The sequence below is a fragment of the Lepidochelys kempii genome, chromosome 2, assembly GCF_965140265.1.
Source record: "Lepidochelys kempii isolate rLepKem1 chromosome 2, rLepKem1.hap2, whole genome shotgun sequence".
NCBI classification, from domain to species: domain Eukaryota; kingdom Metazoa; phylum Chordata; order Testudines; family Cheloniidae; genus Lepidochelys; species Lepidochelys kempii.
In genome coordinates, this window is record NC_133257.1 from 108,781,596 (window position 1) to 108,803,791 (window position 22,196).

The window sequence follows — 22,196 nt, forward strand, 5'->3', positions numbered from 1 at the left end:
GAATGAAGCAGACAGTGTGCAGGAAACACCATACAAGCCCAGGACCCAGCATCTGGTGTTTTCTCCCTCTGGATCCCTGGGCTCTAGGGAGTAGAGGGTGCAGATGTCTGGGCTTGGGGGGTGCCCCGTGGCTGGGCTCTGGGTGGGAGGGGGTGAAGGGGGGCCCCCACAGGTAGAGTCTGGGGGGTATGCAATGCAGGTATCTGGGCTGGGGGGGCACCCCACAGCTGGGCTCTGGAGGGTAGGCAGTGTGGGTGTCTGGCCCCTCAGCTGGGCTCTGGAGGGGAGGGGGCAGAGAAACAGGAACAGCGTTATTGCAGGGGTTTCTTTAACTCTGTACTCATGGGGGAATTTTTTGTGTCTGTATTGTTACAGACATAGTGGCTGACAGGTATTTTGAGATAAATTACCACACTAATTGAAACTGGTATGATTATATAGGGTTATTTTGACAATTAAAATATGAAGAATTTTCAAATATTGTGTGCAGAATTTTTAATTTTTTGGCACAGAATTCTTCCAGGAGTAAATATGCGGAGGTAAAAATCAACTCCCCACTCCCTATTCCCCGTTTACACATTCGCGGATCCAAGCATTATCCTGTTCTGCCACAGCTTCGCCCTGGGAGCTAATGTTCAGTTGCTTGTCCACTATGACTCCTTAATCCTTCTCAGAGTCACTGCTTTCCAAGATACAATCCCCCATTTTTTAGGTATGACCTGCATTCCTTGTTTCTAGCGGTGTAGTTTTGCATTTGGCTGCCCAGTTTACCAAGCAATCCAAATCACTCTGTATGACTGCCTTATCCTGATTATTTACTGCATTGCCAACTTTCGTGTCATCCACAAATTTTATCAGCAGTGACTTTATGTTTACTTACAGATCATTGATGAAAATCTTGAATAGCCATGTGCCTACAACCCATCCCTGCAGAACACCCTGATTCAGTGATGGTGCCTACTGACAACTACTTTAAAAATGTCAGCTTCCAGTTCTGAATCTATTTAATGTATGCTCTACTGATAGTGTAGTGCTAATGTTTTATCCAGAAAGTCATGTGATATTAAGTCAAACGTCCTTGTTCTCTCACTCTCAGATATGAATCACAAAACTTTGTCCTTGAACATTTTTTGGCAAAGAACCATCCACAAACTATTTAAAAAAGAGTGAGTATCCCATACATGGTGTGTAAAAGAATGTCTATCTTCTGGCTGCCCATTGAGGCCTTGCAAACCCTATGCCACTAGAAACACTTATTTGGGAACTTCAGGACTTCACAGGGCAGCAGGAAACTCGGGATACTGGAGAGATCTCTCGATAGCAGAATGCCAGTGGAAGAGGGAAAGAGGCAATACTCAGGAAGAAGATGTGGTGGAGGGGGAAGCAGAGGGGCTTGTTAGCAAATTTCAGGTTTTACTCTTTGTAGCTAAAGTTCAGTCAAAAACAAATCAAATAAAAAAAATCACTCTGAGCAGCCATTTGCAAAGCATGCTTACCCCCTTTCTGTTTTGTGTCCTGTAATGTTACTGGAACTACCTGTATAAGCAATAAATGGCATAATAGGATTTTTCCAAAAGTGTACAGAACTCTCTCAGACAAGGGACTAGCACTTTAATGGACACCTGCCAAAGACTGAACTGGAAAAGTCTTCTATACTTTAACAGTCAGCAACTTATTCATGAATTGGCCATGAAGCTTCCTTATGGATCTTCAATAACTTACTTTGATTTGACCAAGAGGCAACTGGGCACTTTCATTATGGCCATTCAAGGTACTCCTATGCTTCCCATTGTCAAGTCTGTTTTCCTTTCACCTTCTTTGTAGGTCATGATTTCCCCATCCTCTTCTACTTCTGCAGCTGAAGTAGTGAGTTTTACACTTTGATATAAAGGCCAATCTTAACTTCAGGACTCTTCCTCCTATAGTACCTGAGTTCTGTCCCTCCAGAAAACTCCAAGAAAAAAAATCCATTATTAGGAGGTAGTACGGATACAGCTGGCAAGAGGAGAAAGGTACTCCCCCCAGAGCATATCAGTGAGAAAGGATGTATAAAGACGCCATCCTCTTCCCTTGGCAGTGGCAGCAATTGAGGGAGGGGAAGAAACAGGCCATTCAGTAAAGTCCAGTCAACTGAACACCAACGACAGCAGCAAGGGCAGGGCTTCCTAAATTGTAAAAAATAACCCTCACTAATATTTGGGCAATGGACAGAACCTCAAAGTCATTCCTGATGCCCCCAAATCTGGTTTTATTCATACCCAGTTCCAAATAATGCTGTGTTCTTACAAGTAATGTATAGGGCCTTTATACAACAGGGCTTACTATTTCTCTACTCTCCAGGTGAAGTAAATATGCAACGGACTGAAAACTAACACCCAAACTGGTCTGAAGAGGGGTTCCAGGAGCTCTTTAATACCAAGTTATGGTCATAATGAAGGATCAGTTTATGGGTTTAACTTGCTAACTGTCTACAGGGATCTAGACTCACCCTGAAATGTACCCTTGCTCTAGTATTTCCAATAAATGTTAGACACAATGCAGATAGCACAGAGTCCTCTATCCTTGTCTGGACAATACTGACAACTGAACCCTGTAAAGGATTCATCTGGCATGATCTAGAATAGATGTGCTGAACTGAAGCACAAGCAAAGACTCTATTAGTCTTACATGATGGTAATTTTATGCGCAGGCTTCCTTGCAAAATATTGTCATCCTTCTGCCCTCCCCCGCAAGGTAATTTTCAGACTTAAAGGGATTTTCATAATTGATGTGTGTAGTGGGGCTGCTGCCCCACTCCCACAGAACAGGAGTTAAAAGCAGTCCTGGAGAGGGCTGAGGCTGGGTAAAAGGGATTAAGAGCAGCCACAGGTGTCGCCAGCTCAATTAGGGCCCAGGCAGCCTTGATAAGAAGGGTTGTGGGGCCAGGAGACAAGAAGTCTCACTCTAGCCCTGGAGTGGAAAGGACTAGCTACCTGGGAGCAAGGTACCTGAGGTGGAGCAGTGCTGGGGAAGGGCAAAGGGAGCTGGGGAGCTCCAGCCTGGGAAGCCTCCAGACTGCAGGCTTTGTTTAAGGCTAAAAGGTACTGGGGCTGCAGAGGGGCAGCCCGAGGACAGGCAAAGGCAGCAGGTCCTAATCCTTTGCCAATAATGAATGAGTGGCCATTACAGACTGCAGTCTGCCCCAGTGAGCGGGGGCTAGATGATGACTGGCAGTAGCCACTGAGGCAAGATGGGTTTAGAGGGTTGGGGGTTCCCCTGGGAGGAGAGACCCAGAGTGAGGGGGTACTGCTGGGGCAGAACCCCAAGATAAAGGGCACCAGGGTCCAGGAGAGAGACACAGCCAGCAGCAGGCGAGGGTGCTCTGTATAGGCCTGCATAGGGTGCTCTGTATGCTGGAAAAGAGCTAATTCCCAGACAACCAGCAGGAGGCGCTGCACCGCTGAGTCCTTGATCCGCTACACGTTGTAATAGGAGACAATCTTATAACAGCCTAGTGTAATTAATTTATTTCACTGGCCCAGACTCCATGGTCCCATCTGAGCACTTAATACCATCTCTTGGGGGGGAGGGCAGGGCAGAAAGAGAGAGGAAAAAAAACTTGCACCAGATCGAAGTTCTACTTGTGTGAGTGCATCTATCCAATAATGGAATGAAATGACTATTAATGAATTATGAAGGACTATGAATGGTCATCGGGCCAGGGAAAAAGTGTCTTTATAGCCTGGAGGTTAAGGCACTCACAGAATGTGAGAGACCCAAGTTCAAATCACTGCTTCGATGTCTAATTTTTTTTATACATAGTGGAACAGCTTCAATGGGAGAGACAGAAATAGACTTGTCTCAAAATATCTCATAGCCCAGTGAGTAGAGCACTCTCCTGAAAGGTAGGCAACTCAAGTTCAAATCCCTTCTCCACATGGGGGGGAGGATTGAACCTGGGTTTCCCATATACCCGAGGAGTGTCCTAACCACAAGGCTAAAGTTAGGAGGCTACCGTCACCTCATTTTGTGAATGGCACTTAAGTCCCAAAAAAAAAAAAAAAAATTGGGGGGGAAAAAACAATTGGTCAAATTTATGTCAAACTCAGGAATAGTTTCAAGTTGACTAAAACTACATTTTTGGATGAATAAACTATTAGTCTGAAAAACTTCATCCAGCTCTACTAAATACTTGTTGCGGTAGGAAGAAGAAATGAATAAAATGGCTAGCTACAAGTGTTTCACCAGATCTGTACTCCAGATAAGACTTCCTTTGCAGGAAAGGATTTCCTGGAACAGAATTATGAGAGTTTCATAGGTGCTTTACGTTACAAGTGCAGAGATGCAGGCTGTTGCTGCATCGTACTTTTCTCTCATGACCCTGACCAAGATGTTTGAGGACTTTCTGAATGCAGTAGAAAGACCCCAACTGACTGAATGGTGTTAGTATATCTCAAACACGTGGGGTTCACTGTAACAAAAAACTAACAGATGGCCATGTAAGAACTAGCAAGCAATAGCACAAAAGTTGCCTGCTTGGGTTACTGAATATGAGCAGCTGCTAATGTCTAACTAGAAGTGCACAAGGACTGAAGTTGACTCACTAATTGACCCCACAATTTTTAGCTTTCATTATTTTAGATGCAGTTTGGTGCCTGTAATTAAGTGCAGGCACAACGTTTAGGTGTGATATTTATCCCTCAGATGAAATCCCTCACCACCTGAACAGAGGGATTGATCAGGTAGCTTGTACTTAAATAGGCACAGGCATGAACAGAAATTATGCCCAAAAATTATGCATGCAAAACTGTACTGACAATAACTGGAGGCCTTTTTGAAGTTTAGTTGTCAGGGCATATAACCTGAGGAGGGACTAGCTACACTACCTTAAATCAACAGGTTTGAGCAGCACTCTTGTTCTGATTTGGTGGATCCAAGACATAGCCTCATATTTGTACGTCTATTTATCCAATAATTATCTTGAAGTTTACCAACTAATCTAGCTATTTATTAATTGGATTTGAGTATTTCGGTATTTTTAATCAATATTAAATACAAGTCCTCAATATTCCTTACTGTTCCTACCCTAAATTCCAAGTTGTTCATTGTTATACATACATACGTAGCTCCTCACTGAAGCGGTAGTCACTAATAGTATCATACTATTATTACAGCCAGAGTTTTGCCTATCTCAAACCCTAACAAATGAAGGGAGTAAAGCTGATCAAATACCACCACCTTTCTTCCTTTTTGTTACTGCCTTTCCAAAGATTGACCACAATTGTGGTTAATTGCAGGAGTTAAACTTCCTACAAGTAGTGTAGTTAAGGTTCCAGATTTCCACTGTGGTTCAGCAGTATCAAAGCTATGGAAATGCATTTGGTTTATATGTGAACCACTATACTAGCTCTTTAAAGCACAAGTTCCATATTCACAAAAAGAAAAGGAGTACTTGTGGCACCTTAGAGACTAACAATTCTGATGAAGTGAGCTGTAGCTCACGAAAGCTTATGCTCAAATAAACTGGTTAGTCTCTAAGGTGCCACAAGTACTCCTTTTCTTTTTGCGAATACAGACTAACACGGCCGCTACTCTGAAAAAAGTTCCACATTGCAACTCTAAAATTATCTGATAAAAACCATCTCGCTTCCACACCTCTCTTCATGCAGAAGGATCTTAACACTGAATTTGTTATGCAACTTGCATCTCCAGATGAAAATGCTTTATGAAAGGAACTTTTAGATTCTTGAAACATTAATTCAATATTCATGAAAGTGGGAACTAAAACTTCCTCACACAACTCTGCCAGTTTATCAGCCCTCACCTACAATGACTGCCACTGCTCCTGTCCACACTGCTAATCAAACTAAACTGGGCTCTAGTTTTACAATTTGAACAAAATGGAGGCTATGAAACCTGAAATTTTTCCCTCTCAATTCAGGATTGAGGCTTATTTCCAGATGTTAAAGATCTCCAGTCTAGTGCCCTGGAATATGAAATAACTAGTGGAGAGAGATTCAAACAAGACACAGGAAGTACATAAAAAGGCAGCTCTATGGTGACTTGTGGAAGGAGAGTATTGCTGATAGAAATGGAAACACCTGAGGAAGAAATTAGGTATTGCTTCAGACCAATGGTGTTACACATTTGCACCTGTTAAGCAGCGCTGCAGTAGAGGTATGTCTACACTACCCACATCAGAGCATGGTTGTGGCAGCGCACACGTGGTTGTAGGCACACTTTATCGCCGGGGGAGAGCTCTTCCAGCAATTAAAAAAAAAACCCGAGCGAGCGGGTGTTTTTCCACACCCCTGAATGACAAAACTTTTAGCGCTGAAAGCGACAGTGTAGACATAGCTTAGGAGTCTGAGACTTGCGTCTGAACAGGGATTTCAGAAAGTCTTTAATAGCACCTCCCCTTTAAGACAGAAAGTACTTCATGGCCATTAAGCCTGTGGTATGTTGGATGCACATTAGTCCACTAATCCTTTTTAGTTGGACCATTTCTCTTGCACAGCCTCAGCCATCAACAGGCTGCCACTAGCTGGGGAAGAAATGTTTTCTTGGATCTTCACACCATGATTTGTATTTCACTCAATTACACTAAGCCTCTGATAGAGTGCACTCACCTCCCATGGGTGCCTCCAGTTGGCCAGGTACAATCCCGCACTCTTTCCTCTTCTGGGCCCCCTTGGGACATGCCTGTGTGCCTGACACCTCAACAAGATTTGCATCAGGGACCATAATGACTCTATTCCACCCTTCTAGTCCCAACCACCAAATGGTCTGCTTGGGCCCTGCAGTGGCTTTTAATTGAATTGGCTGAGCTCTGATAGACTGCACGGAAGAAGCCATTCTAGGCAGCCTGGAAGACCCACCTTCACTGCTTCTTTTCTGGGGCGAGGTGTGGTAGGACTACAGTGCCTCCGGCAAGGGGCTTCAAAGGGTCTAGTACACACCTTCACAAGGCCATTGATGCAAAGTTCAAGAAACACAGAGCTGTTAATTTTCCTCATTTCAACAAGGTACCAACACTGATGTAACAGTTCATCCCACAAGCTAGCTGAAAGTAAGTGGATACTTACTAACTGTACAGAGGTGTAGAGCCCTTCCTCTATAAATATTCTTGGAGCATCTGAAGCAATTCCTTTGCTCTCAACCGCTAGTTCTATGGCAAGCAGAATTTTGGGGCAATATCTCTAACAGGAGAACGAAGGAATGCTGAAGCCTGTGGGTTCTTCAGCAGCTGGGAAGGATGGTTGGAGACAGCAGAGGTCTGAAATAGTACAACAACAGCGGACACAACCTTGTCTGCGGATAACCTCCCCCCTTTGAGGAGGAGACAGAAAAGAGGCAAGGAGAGCTTTCAGGGAGCAGGGAGAAGTGTGAAAATAGAGTCAGCATCATCGAAGAGTTGATTAAGGAAAGCGCAAAACAGAAAACTAGACAAAGTGGCACAGAAAGATATTCTCATTCCTGCCCACCCCAATCTCCTGAGGACAAAGCAGGAGCTCTTGCTTTGCTTTGAGTTTGCCCTCCAGGGAAGAACCTGGCTTCTGATAGGGATACCCCAACTCTTTCCCCTCCCCCCGGTTTGTCATTCTTTGGGATGGCGGGGAGAGGAGGCAATGTGATCTGCCTTATACAGCTCTTTAAGAAGCTTGAAGTGCTGACACCTTTCTGTACTGGCAATTTTCCTGTCTAGAACTGAGAAAACATCCTGGAAGTCCTGCATGCAGGGCTCTCTCTAGATAAGGGAAAATGCTTATTTTAGACAGCACCACACGTGCTCCCTGTTTGTATACCACCTCACAGTGGGGAGTTCTGCTCTGAAGAGAGGTGTTGCTTTCAGAACATGGAATGATCTTGGTGTGTTTAGTTTCTGGAAAAGCATGTGCAGCTGGCATATTAAGGTTGCTCTTGCTTCCTGTACATTCAGCAATTGACTGAGGTAGATGGAATGGACCAAGAGGGAGGCTACCAGAATTAACTGCCAGTGCAGGGGTACTCAACACCTGGGGGGGTCACAACCATTCTGCCCTTCCCACATTGCTAAGTGGGACAGAGATCTTGTATGGTCAGTTTGGAAAAGGTTAAGAATCACTGACTTAGGGGATTTCCAACTAGTCTCATTATACTAGGGACTCCTCTACTGCACACCAGACACTGAAACCCCCAGATTGCATGGCCCCAAGTCAAGTGCAGTGCATGTGGGAAGAAGAGTTACCTCCTCACATTGGTGCTTATCTTCTCAGCCCTGTTGACATCAGAAACTACTCTGCATACTAATACTTTTGATGTTCACCCTTGTCACTCCCTGTAGAGCACAAGCAGGCAGGTGGAGCTACTGAAACTGAGGGAGAGGGCTGGGTAACCATGCAGGAGCGTCCCCAATACCCCGACCACCTCAGAGAGAAACTTCCTTCAGAGAATGTAAAGCCTGCACGGTTGTTAAAAGATTATTCTCATGGCCTTGGAAGGAAGGAATTATAGTCAAAGATTCTAGACGGGGAGATAGTGAAGCAACAGATTTGTTATTGGGATTGTGCCAGCCAGGAACAGAAGGGTAGCTAGAATGCCAAATGGGGACAATGTCCACGTTTAAAAAATAAAAAAGGTTAACCAGAATTAGCAATTGGAACTGGAGAGAAATTTCAGGTGAGTTTATATAAAGAGACACTAAATAAAAACATCTATATCACCACTTTTATCTTCTTTTTAATATTAAAAACTTCCCCTGCCCACTCATCATATCTTTAGAGTGTAAGCTCTTTAAAGAATACCTAGCTCATATATAGCACTTTCCATCAATCAATCTCAAAGTGCTATACAAAGCTGACAGGGAAACTGAGGCAGGGAAGTTTTGCCCAGCAGAACAGTGTTTGAACTGGAACTAGAACCCAGAACTCCAAAGACCCTGTCTGATGCTCTATCCCCTCGGCTACTTTGCATCCTTTTAGGGTGCAGATTCTCCATGTCTGCATTGCTTCAACCTAACAGGGCTCTGGTCCTGATGGGGACATTGGACATTACCATAATATAAATATGTTGCTAATGTGAGTGGGAGAAGTCTTCTACCAGAACAAAATTAGGTTCAAAGCTTGCCCTTACAAGGCAGCTCTCAATTAAGAGTATTTAAGTTTCCTAACTGAAACATCATGATTTTCTATAACACTGACCACTACTTCATCTTTCTTCACCTCCTTTCCCTGAAATGTACCTCAGCACCAGTCCGAGATGCCTACTATTGACACAACTGAGACAATGAAGATTTCTCTATGGCCCGCATGTTGATCAGTAGGCTGTAATTCGTATTGGTTCATGAAGCTATATACTTTAAAGCAGGGACTCTCACAATAAATTTTTTGGTGGCCTCTGAGTGTGGGCACCAATTCTTGCTGGTGGCCACTATGACCATTTTTCTTAAAGTACTCAATTAACTTTAGGAAAAACAAATAAATATGCACATATACATGTCCAAATCATTATAATTTATTTATGTAGGGTTTTATTGCAGACTCAATAATAAAAATAATGTGCAGTTCTCTATTCTTTACTCAACCTAAAACAGAATAGAAACACAAACAAGGTGCTTTGCACATTCTTCTTCGTTGTTGTTTCTTCTTTTGTTTTTGCTTGTTCTTTTTTTTAAAAGACTTGCTAGCTAGTAAGTCTGCTGCTGCAAAAAGTAATATTTGTATGTTTGTTAATATCACTTTTCATAGGAGAGTCAGGAAAGCTAATGGGAGGCTGTGAAAAGGGATATTAACAACTGTACAAATATCAATTTTCACAGCCGACTTACTCAGCCTTGACAAGCCAGAGGACAAATTAAGCCCTGGATGGGGAGGTGGGCAAGGATACAGTGGGGGGTCAGGGGTGGATGGATGGGGGGCGGTCGGTGACCCCAGGGCCAGAGCCTGAAACCCTGTGGCTCGGGGCCGGAGCCCACCACTGCATGACCAGAGCCTGGGGACACTGTGGGGGCCAGGGACAATGCGGGCAGGGGCTGAGCTCAGAGCCGGCATCTGCCGCCACGTTGCTAGAGTCCAGGGCTGGAGCCCAAAGTCCAACAACCAGAGCCTGCCACCCACTGCCTCAGGGGTGAAGCCTGACCTTACCACCCCTGGGAAGGTGGGGAACTCACTGGCTGCCTCCTCTTCCAGCCTTTGTGGCTCCGGGGGGGCGGGTGGTAGGGCCCAAACCCTTTTGGTGGCCCTGCGGGTGAAGCACTGCTTTGCGTGGTCACCCCCCTCCAGTCACTGCCCAAGAGACTGTGGCCGCATTTGAGAAACACTGCTTTAAAGTGCCTTTTATAGTTGTGAACCCTCAGACTTCCCCACATGGCATTCACGCCATATCCATTGTCACATAAAAAGGCATTAAACAAGGAAATGAGGGATCACACGATTATACAGTATATGTATATGGTAACTGGGTTACTTTGCATGGGTTGATAAAGACTTCCCATGGAAGATGAAGCTTTCCTCTGCTGATTTTACACCCAGACACTATTCCTGGTTTCTGATAAGCCTGATTGCCCTAGCCCTTCTGTTTTGAAGAGGCTTTTTCCCTTCAGTGTGGTAACAAGAAATAAAGTACTGCTAGTACATGACAAATATGGGTCCCATCTCTGGCATTATTTCCATATAATTCAAGTACTGTCGTTCTTTACCAGAACGACACACTTAAAAAGCAATATTATAAAGTTACAAAGCATACTATGTCCACCGTAAGCCAGGATAAAAGCCTCAACTGCAATAATCCTGATAAGAATAGTAGCGTGTTCTACCAAGACAACTTTCAGATAAAGTAGACTTTTGTTTAACATTCAGAGCTGTAACTGTAAGGTCAATTCCTGTATGTGAAAACATTAATTATGCTAAATTTGGAGCTTCAGGACAAAAATTGACTCTCTCAATGTGGGAGATCAATGCTGTCTACAACAGTGGCAAGTCAAAATAAAGCCAGTACATATGCATGCTAGTTACGATTTCATTCAAGTTACAGTAGAAAAAAAAACAATGAGGAGAATATTTGGCTGCTGGCAACACTCGAGGTATAAGTTTGCAGTGCCCCGATTAGGAAAAATAGCTTTACAACTAATAGATGTGCTAAATGATACTGACACAAAGAATGACTTCGAGCTTTGGATTCCCAAGGCACGTTTCAGAGAACTTTGCAAGGTTCTCTGGTCACTCAAGAGCCACCCCTAGAATATCTGCTCTCTCATATACAAATTTAACAGGGAACATGCCCCTGAGCAAAGAATACACTAGAACTGGCTTGTCTGGATGTAAAGGGAAGGAGTCAACAAGTAAGCAGCACCTTTTTGTTATGCTTCTTCTAAGTTTACTCAAATATTTCCTCTCCCCAACAATGGCAAAAACAATCCGCACTTTGGCCGTTTAGAACACACGCAAGGTAGAGCGATCAGAGGTTAAGTATTTTTCTGAACTTCTTGTTTAATATCTAATGCCTTGCATCCATTATGAGTCAACATGGGATGAATGTGTGTCATGAGACCACACTGTAGTGGGATGTCCCTCATAAAAAGCACTATCCTATATTTTTTACACAGCTGTCCTTTCTTCCTTCAAACATAGCTGATCAATCTATGGACAAAGCCTTAGTTGTCACCTTACCACCACGAAGCTGCAAAATTACACACCTACTTGATGAACCTGAAATACACATTAAAAAGAAAAATAATTTGCATGAAGTTCAAGTTTAGCGGCTTCATACTCCCCTTGATTGATTATATGAAGGAGCAGTATTGCCTCAGGTTGAACACATTGTAAAAAGACAGACACCTGATTATTTGTATTGTTGTAGCCCCCACAGACTAGGAAGGACCTCATTGTGCAAGGCACTGTACAAAGTTAGTCCCTGCTCTAAAGAGCTTACATTAATTGCTATTAATTTTTAACTTGAGCAAAAATAAAATTAAAAATAAAAATCAAGCTTATTGCTTACTCACTCACTCTCTATATACTTTTTTCTTATTGTCTGTTCCATTATTTTACTCTTGCAAGATGATAGTTAGGCACTCAAAGCATCAGAACTTTAAACTACTCGCTTCCAACAACCCTAAACAAAGCAGCAGCAAGCACCACCACCCCCTTTTCTAGCAATCCTCTTACTGGGACCAACATCATCAAGCAGAAAGGAAACTTGCCAATGCTAAATTAAAAATTGTTTCCTTCTGGTTGTAAACTATGCAATACATACCAGAAAAGACCTTTGAACCAATAATAAAGGTATGACAAGGAAGCAAATCCTATTGTTGCTTGCAAGAGAAACTCTTTCCTTTATAGGACATTAAGAAGGATGATGCAAAAAACGTTTTGGATACACACACACACACATATATATATCCAGTAACTCCTCAATAAGACAATGTTAAAGCTGAAAAATCAAGACTAAGATGGACCCCCTCTTACGTAATAAACCACTAATACTATTCTTACCAAGAGAAACTGTAATTCAGTTGCTGAAAATATATTGCACTTGCGTTCTACAAGATTTGAGAGAGATTCACAACATAAAGCCTTGCAACACTTTTGTGAAGAGACTATAAGACCCATTTTACAGATGTGAAAATGAAGACAGAGAGCAAGGCCCACATTTTCAAAAAATATTAGCTAATTTTGGATATCCAAATCAAGACACCAAGGGCCAAAGTATCTACTAGTCAACTGAAGTTAATGGCGTGTGGATGCATAGCATCTCTCTGAAGATCAGGCCCCAGAGGTGCGTCAAGTTGGGCACCCAGAAATTGAGACAATCAAAGCTAGTGGACACTTAAATGTATGGGCCTAAGTGACTTGTACATTGTCGTACAAAAAATCAGATTAAATCCTGGAAAGACACCTGAAGGTGCCCTGATTGAGTCCCCACCTCAGTCACTAGAGAGTTTCATATGCCCTTGTAAGTTATGAATGGTGAATACTTGTAGCTGTAAATTAGCAATAGTCTAACAAAATCAACAAAATCCACCATTGTTCACCCTACACAGAAAGATTGAAGATAAGCTGAGCATTTTTTATTCTCCAAGCTTGCTTGCCAATATGGTCCTGGTTTGAATCTGGTCCACACTGGTATTAAACAGAGTTGTTACCATCTGATGGTGCTTAGAAGCCTAAGTGAAATGAGTTGGCAGTCTCAGTCTAGTTACCAACAGACAGGTGCACCAACACCACGGCAAAAATTGTATGGGCATAGAGCATGATCTACCCTGTCACCCCAGAGGTAGTCCTTTCAGGTCAAAACTGAGGCCTGGTCTACACCTAAAACTTAGGTTAACCTAACTACATCGCTCAGGCCCACAAAAAATTTCACACCCTGTGCCAGGTAAGTAGGTTGATCTAACCCCACCATAGAGACAGCTAGGTCAACTAAAGAATTCTTCCGTCGACCTAGCGATAGCCTCTTGAGGGCATAGATTTACTACAGCGACAGAAAACCCAATTCCGTCGCATAAACACTTGCTACAGCAAAAACGGCATGGCTGCACCACCCCAGCTACACCACCGTAGTGCTTGTAGTAGCCTGAGAGATGTCTGAGAAGGCATGCAGTGCTGCCGTCTCAGTTATAACAGTTCTGGGGAAGACTTCAGTCTCCAAGACTGTCTGGCAACTTCCATGATTAATTCCTGCTCACTCACCTTTCACTTTAATGAATTTCAGAGTTGTTTTTCTGCCTCAGATTTCAGACTGCAGGATTCAGAAATGACAGCTTTCTAGTACATAGATTCATAGATATTTAGGTCAGAAGGGACCATTATGATCATCTAGTCTGACCTCCTGCACAACGCAGGCCACAGAATTTCACTCACCACTCCTCCTACATGAACTGTAAGGCAGTGCTACTCAAAGTGGTGGTCCGCGGACCACTGCCAGTCCGTGAGCTATCGGCTACCAGTCTGCGCACACATTGGAAAAAAAATTGCTGGTCCCCCACATCAGATAGCTTGAGAAGCACTGCTGTAAAGTAAGGACTTGTCTGCAGCACAGGAAAATTGACCAGCATAGCTATTTCTGCTATAGCTATGCCAGTCAATTTCCCCTTGCAGACAAGACCTAGGTAATGTGGGATGTATAAGCTGAAGAGTGTTATACTTGTGAGCATACCGTTTCCGGTTCTACGAGGGAGGAGATGCCTCTGAAGAGATGAGGGGGCTTATATGTTCACTTTTGTCACAAGCCTTCCACCCCACCATATTCTCGGGGACAAGAGGCTCCAAGGGCTTAAGTATTACTTTATCTGCCTTTCTTTGACTTACTCCAAATCTCCCCACTGTATTTTCCACTGAATGCATCCAATGAAGTGAGCTGTAGCTCACAAAAGCTTATGCTCAAATAAATTTGTTAGTCTTTAAGTACTCCTTTTCTTTTTCCATTTCACTAAGCATTTCTAAAGAGTCTATCAGCACAGTACTTCAGAACAACCAACCCCCACCCCTGCCCCATCTTTCCCAAGATTCCCCTGAGGTGGTTTAAGATCTTGGGAGCCAGACTCCTCCACCATGGGGTCTCTAACCGCCCTAAAGGGCTGAATGTCTGTCCCTGACTCAACCAGACAGATATGCAAAGTGGAATTAACCCACAGGGTTGAAAAGGGTTGATCGCTTCATGCTTTGAACCTACAAGCCAATGCAGATGTGACAAATGGAGCCCCTCACCAAAAATAGCACCCTGTGAGAAAGGCCCGGTGCTTTTTTTGCATCAGCAAATGGATTCTCAAAGAAGCATCATCTACTAGGCCCCTCAATCCCCTTTTGTTGCTTTGGTTAAAGACAAAATTATTAGGGAAACATGTTTTCAAGCTTTAATATAGTGGTAACAACAATGGATTTTTTAAAAAGGAAGCTATATTTTAACAATAGCTTTATTTTATATTTTAAGAATTTATTATTTTTATTTAAAATATTTATTTTAAAATATTTATTTATATATTTTTTAATTTAAACCCAAAAAAGCGTATGAGTGATCCCTGGAGGTTAGCAGTTCTGCAGAAGCATGCTCAACCCTGGGTACAGTGAAGAGAAAGAACGTGCCTTTTTTTGCTTGATCAGCAAGCGGGGGTCAAACAAGGAAAGGCACTGACTGGCTCTAAAGTGAACCACATCCAGTCCTCTTTGGAAAGCAACCTGGGGATAAAGGGTTCTTGAGGATGGAAGAGCAAAAGATCTGACTCTTAAATTCAGAGTCCTAGCCTGGGAGAATATCTGAAGTACTTAACTGAGTATATTCCTTTAAAAAAGTATTCAAGAAGTAGATAGACTGCTTTATTAAGTATTTCTTCATGTTAACAGTAACAGTCAAGCAGAGAAATATTAAGATGGTGATCGATTTGCATACATGGCTTCCATGGACAAAGTTTTTTGGTTTTTTTTTTGTTGTTGTTGTTTTTTTTAAATAAGAAAAAGTTACCCGTTAGTTTACTGCCAGTTCCTTTTTGTAACTTGTCCATCTTTTAGCCATTTTCTGCTATTCCTCATCTCACTATCAACCATGTATGTCCTATTTGGCCTTTTTCTTTACCTAGCATCTACTATTAAGAATAAGCAATTATCCCATTTTGTTCCAATTCCAGACACACTTTTTGAGGGTCGGAAGAGATCTGTTCTTAACTACAAGAAGGGGAAAGAAGTGGTATGTACCGAGTTTGGAAATGTAAATCCTCCGGCCCCCTTCTGAAGCATGCTGAACCAGACTCCCTAGAGTTCATGTCATCAAAAGGCCACAGGAGTCCTCTCAAAATATTCTTAAGAGGATTTAGCCCCTTTTAAAAGGGACTTACCACGTGGGTGGTGTCTCCATTTAAACATTTTCTAAGGCTAAAAAAAAAATGGCCCTCTATTTAAAGACTTCTCATTCCAATGAAAAGGCACTAAGAATTTTTGCACTATTTTCACTGGAAATATTTTGAGCATCTGTCTCTAATGGTAGTTCAGTCTTCCAGTACTGTGATTTAGATAGAAAGTAATAGAAGATGGTCTTAGACAGAATGTTAGCTGTAAGAGGGGTGCAGGACCATATGTTAAAGAATTACTTCCCCCTCACCCCATTCCCCCACCATAATCTCCCCTATTAATATAAGAGCCTTAGTTAACACCTTCTTCTGAAGGTTTAAATCTTTATGAACTTTATGGAATTAGGAATAACCACCATAAGGGTTAATTTCTGTCCTCTGACAGTCCACAGGAGTTGTGCAAATCCAGGCCTAAGGACTGATTTTCAAGTGCTGAGCAGCCATAGCTTCCACTGAATTTCTTGGCATACTGAGTGCTCAGCATCTCCAAAAGCCAGGCCCCACTACAATAGAGTGGTGCTGTAGACACTGGTATAGCTTAGATACTGTACGCCCCCAATTACTCTATAACTCAGAGCACAGGGCTCTGGTGATGGAAAGTCCATGTAACAGGGGCTGGGTTTAAGAAAGAGACACACCGGGCACAACCAACTGTGCTATTTGTTGACGGTGGTGAGTATATTGTTAACTCTTTAGGGCAAATTTATAAATGGGACTATAAGAACTCTCTAGACCAGCAGTTCTCAAACTTTAGCAACCGAGAACCCACATTTTGATTTAAAATTTTTCACAGACTCCCCAAGCCCCCAACTCCACCCCTTCCCCCAAGGCCCCACCCCACCTCTTCCCACCCCTGCTCCTCTTCCCCACTTCTTTCTGCCCCCTCTCCGAGCACGCCCCATCCCCGCTCCTCCCCCTCCCTCCCAGCGCCTCCTGCACGCCGCTGAACAGCTGTTCCCCGGCGTGCAGGAGGCGCTGGAAGGGAGGGGGAAGGAATTGATCAGTGGGGCCCACGGACCCCAGTTTGAGAAACGCTGCTCTAGACTGAAGTTTGAATACTTTTAATACTAATCAAGTATAAGTTTAATACTGGCCATGACATCATGCCCCTTTCTCCCAAAAACGTAGAAAGCCCCACAGAATTGTTCCCTTGCGATCATGCTTGTAGATATGACTGTGAGTGAATTCATTTAACAAAGTCATGCTGGAAAACAAAAGCACTGGACTGGATATCCTGTTTCCAGAGCAATCTGTACCAAACCACACGCTTAACTGGTGGGTTAAAAAGTACAGTAAGATTTACAAATATGACAACAGCAAATCAAGTTTGTTTTTTAATATAGGCTATGACTTTCATTATAATCTTTTGATGAGACTATACTGCACCTTCCTGAAACCTCCATCGCCATGTCAGCAATGAACACCTGCAACAATTGTATAAAAAGGAAGCTTATGTCCTCATTGTGGTTTGCCAGTAGCACTAAAGACAGTGACCTGAACAGCTTATTAATTAAAAAACTGCTACATTTTGACCAACACTTAAGACGGTTTCTAGGTCATTTCACAGTGCAAAGTATGAATATCTTGATGATAATGGCATTGAAACCCATATTTCCTTCAGTTTTTATTGCAAATCTCATTAAAATAAATCTAGACCACCCTCCCTGGAAATTCTAGATTCTTCACAGTGTCAGCCAGTACTCAGCACTAAGCACTTGCTCACTTACCTAAGGAATGTGTTTCTTTTAATTATAACAGTAGTCTGTACTTTTAAAATTCATAATTTAACATAGGCTGGCAACTAACTTTAATAGAAAACTCTTTTAAAAACATGGGCAAACAAGATATGGATCTGGGGGATGGAGTTTGTGCATGGGTAGTGCACAGCAGTTTAAAACACCAGTATTTCACGCCTGGAGAGCTGGGCTCAACTGTTATGTTAGCCCAAACAATTAAGCCTCATGGGCCCCCCTGTGGCATGGGGCACTGGGCAATTGCCCTGCTTGCAATGCATTTTTTATTTAAAATATTAACTATCCTAGATTAACACAGGGCACTGGGGTTATGTTGTAGTAAGTTTTGTTGTCAGGAGGAGATCACAGTGCAATGAAGTTTGAGAACTGCTGTTTCAGACCATGTGAAGAAAGGGAGTTTGGTAATCTCATCATTGAGACCCTAGTGGACATTTGCCCACATCACAATGCCAGAGCAAGGCCCAGTGCTGGAATGCCTGCAGGGTCAGGACCAGGACTATTAAAATCCCTTAGAGAAACCATGTAGCTTATTTAAATTTGCTCCACCACTGCACCTGCCCATCCATTTTATGCCTGGGTCAAGCCAGTGCAGGACAAAAGTCCTTTATATCTATGGAAACAAAGAAGACTGTTTTTCTCTCACTACAGACCCCCTCTTTATGAGGTTACCCAAACTTCTTCATCTTGGCTCCCAAACTACACCACCAGTCTTTGTTGTAACAAGCAAGTGAGGCTTGCCTCCAGGAAGTGCTCACAAGACAGTAAGGAGGGTGCAGTGTGTTTAATTATTCCAAAACATCCACCTTCCCACACTTTTAGTTGATTATGCAGAGTCCTCCAGAAATCCCCCCTCCCTCCCCCCCCGCATCTGAAATGACAGCTCCAAGTACTAGAAATGCAGGGCAAGGTCCGGCTTTCCCTCCAGAAAGGGGGTTAGGCTATGAACGAGGCAAACTGCCTCTAGAGCAGGCCAGGGGAGGGATGAAGCTGGAACTACCAAAGTAGATGAAGTGATTTAAAAATTAAATGGGCCAGGCACCCAGTGGCCTGAAGCAGGAACCTGACCAATCACTTCCAGGGGGCCATCACGAGGCGGGCAGAGGGCTGGGAGATCAGGCCCAGGCTGAGAAAGCTATTGGGGGGAGGGACTGGGGGATAAAAGAGGGGGGCTAAACTCAGGAAGAGGGCGGGGGGGAGGAGAAACCTTAATTATTCCCCCATTGTGCCCCCCCCCGGGTCACCGCAGCTCGGGGAGTGCCAGAGCCTAAGGGCAGGCGAGGACCGCCCTGGTATTGCAGGGCGGTGGGGGGATGCTTCTCCCAGGTTCCTCATTATGGGGCGGGGGAGAAGCGAGGGTTGCTCTTACTGCTGGCCCCTGCGTGCCCGGTCACTAACCTGCTGGAGGGGCATTTCCGAGCCCAGCAGCGCCCCGGGCAGCCTCCGGGAGGCGAGGAGGCCGCACGCGCGTGTGACTGGGGGGGGGGGGACACGGACAGTCCCAGGCCAGCGGCAGGAGGAGGAAGCGGGTGTCCCCCTCCCCCCACTCGGATCAGCGCCCCCTCCCTCCTGCCCGGCTCCCAGTCACAGACGCGGCCTCCGCGCACGTGTGCGAAACGTCACCGGCGAGTCCGGGGGTGAAGCGGAGACACCAGCTGGGCAGAGCCCCCCGCTCCCCCCAGACACGGGCAGGGGAGCAGCGGAGCCTGCATCTACCCAGCTCCTGGAGCAGGGGTCGCCACAGCCGCCCCCCGCTGAGGACGCCCCCAGTGAGTGGGGATGCCCCAGCGCCGCGAACTCCCTGCAGCGCCAAGCACTGGCCTCAGCGGGCTCTTTGTTGGAGCCACAGATATCAGTGGGGGTCGCTGGCCCTGCGGGTGAGAGGGGAACAGGCTGCAACCACCCCTCCCCCCGCCTTATCCTCTGCACCCGGGGCAGGGCACCACTGCCCCAGCTGCAGAGAGGAGGCACCGCCTGGAGCGGGCCCGAGTTGGCGGGGCGAGGGGGGGGAAGAGACAAAAGTTTATTGCAACACGACGTTGTCCCAGCCCTTCCTGCCCCGCGACCCCGGCTGGAGATGGGACAGCGGGGCCCTGCCCGGGGCTCAACCCGAGTGTCCCCTTCGCCCTCCCGCTGGGATGGGGGGGAATTACCGGGGGGCGGCCTCCGCCTCCTCCAAGTGCTGGCTGCAGCAGCGCCGTCCTGCCGGCGGGTCCGTGCGGGGTGCAGTACAGGGAGCCGCCAGCGGGCTGACCCCCCTCCGCAGTGAGGGCAAAGGCACCGGGAACCTGGGAGGAGGAGGACACACAGGACGCCGCCGCCGCGCCGCTGCGGATCTGGATGAAGGTGCCAGCGGCGAAGTGGGCTGGGAAGCTGGCGGGGGTCACCCGGGAGTCCATGGAAGGTGCGGGTGGCTGCGCTGCTAGGGCCGCCGGCTGGAGTCCCCTTCTCATCCTTCCCTCTGGGTCTGTCCCCGTAGCCGAGTCTCTACCTCCCTCCCCCCCGGCCTTCCCGGCTGCTTTCCTCCTCAATGCCGAGGCCCGACCCAAAATACTGGGGGCGGCGGGTGCCGGGGGGGATCCGGCTGCAGGATGCGGGGTCCCAGGGGGGGATGAAAGCGGCGGGACGGGCAGATGCGGCGGATGAAGCGGGGCCGCTCCCGCTGTGTGGGGCCGGCTGGAAAATGGCTCCAGGAAGCGGCGGCTGCTGACAATGAATGAAGGGAAGGGAGACGGGTTACGCGCCAAGGGCCTCCCGCGAAACTCGGATTTCCCGCCCGCTTTTCAAACTACATTTGCATAGCTCCGCCCCGCAGGTACGTCCCATAAGGCTGGCCCTCCCATTGGCCCGCTACTTCCTCACTCCCATCCAATGCCCAACCCTGTTGACACCCTGCCTGATTTCCATTGGCCCACTGCGGTGCGGAGTTGCCTCATTTGCATAGGGTCTATTCATTGGCTGTGGAGGCGAGGCCGGGGATTCCCCTCTGAGCCGCCGGGATGCCGGTGCGCCGTCTCGGTGACAGTGACAGCCGGCGTCTGCGCGATCTCGAAAGTGCCCGGGGGCCAGGGAGGTTCCGTTCCCGGTGTGTTCCCCTCCCGCCGCCCCAGCGCGAGCGCGGCTGCTGCGGCACAAGGGGAGACTCTGCGGTCGTACCCCGGCCAGGGGAGCGGCTCTGGTCCGGCCGGCTTAAAGGGCTGGGCGAAGGCTAAACTCAAGGAAGACTAGCAGGTGAACGCCGCATTCCTTCGGCGACCGCAGGGCGCACCTAGCAGATGAGAACGAGAAATCCTGCTAGACCCGTCCAAAGAATACAGCCGGGAATACATGAGTGCAAAGGACACAGCGGACAGTGGCACCGCAAGCATCCTTGTGGAGAATAGTGTAACTGGGTTGGAAGGGAACTGGCGCATCTGGACTCAGTGGGGTGGCGAATCTTTTACAGAGCAGTAAGAAAATCCTGTGATGGAGACATTGCTAGTAACTGTTGAGGTTTGCATTGAAAACGGACTAAAACTGCCTTGTTTCACACTGATTAAATTTGGCGTTTGAATTTAAACCTACCTGCTCTTCAGAGGCCAACTAACTTTTCTTCTTTGTGCAGTTAACTATTTAAACGTTTGAGGTTTAAAAGTAAGCCCTTTTAAAAGATTTTCCCAAACAGTAATTTTTTCCAAATCCCTGTTGCTAAAGAAACATTTCCCATTTTCTCCAAACTTCACACACCTATACTCATCTCCTAATGTCTCAGAAACAGACCACATTCTAAATTTTACACAACAACAAAAAAATATTCCTTTTATTTATCATGATCTAGTTTAACTAAAAAAAGTTGAACTATGTCCAGCAGTTATTTCCATTGTCTAATGTTAACTACTGGACCTTCTGCCCTGCCACCTCCAGGGATCCTAGCTACTGCACTTTCCATCCCCAAATCTGATTTCCCTCTATGCTTCCTGCTGAGTTAATCATCATACACAAAAACATCATGTTCCCTGGCATGTCACTCTTTAAGAACAGAAGTTCCATTCAAATAGACCTGGTGAAGTCTCTCAGAACAGGCTCACACTCTTGGCCAACCTCAGGAAATCAGATAAATTTGGAAGCTGCTAGTTTTGTTTGTCAAGTAATTTTGCCCCCATGCTTTGTCCCTATCAATAATAGGCATATACAGTGAGCAGGGGGCCTTATTTATATTGCCTTATTATTTATATTACAGTAGTGCCTGGAATCCCCAATAAGGGCCTCGTTGTAGGCATTGTATACACAAGAGTTTGTCTCCGTTGAAAGTCTAGGATTATGATGTGGTGTGATGAGCAGATTAGTTTCTTTCTCTGGTGAACCTTTGTGGCTCATCAGAATCAGGGACTGAAATTGGACTGGGTTTGCAAACCAGTACTTTTTTGGAGGCAGGAGGCTGCCATCTTGTTCTACAGAATCTCAGCTTTCACTTATGATTGTGGAGAAAACCCTGAAAATGTTAAAGAAATCTAAACTGATGAACCAATGTCAATCTAAGTCGAAGCAGAACTTGAAACAGCAACTCAGAGGTGGGAATGCCGCATTCTTCTCAGTGCCCAATAATGGGAAACTCAGATCTCTCATGATGAATTAAAGGTCAACATTATTTATTTCACTGCAGTCACAGG

The 22,196-nt window shown here is 45.5% G+C and overlaps 1 protein-coding gene across 1 annotated transcript in view; it reads right to left on the minus strand.

Moving 5' to 3' along the window:
- The window catches only part of E2F3 (E2F transcription factor 3), a 55,644-nt gene extending 35,518 nt beyond the window's left edge, over positions 1-20,126 (minus strand). Inside the window, exon 1 of the mRNA XM_073329450.1 lies at positions 19,701-20,126. Coding sequence (XP_073185551.1) covers positions 19,701-20,000 — 300 coding nt within the window. The 5' untranslated portion in view covers positions 20,001-20,126. The remainder of the gene's footprint in view (positions 1-19,700) is intronic.
- Positions 20,127-22,196: the final 2,070 nt, after the last annotated feature.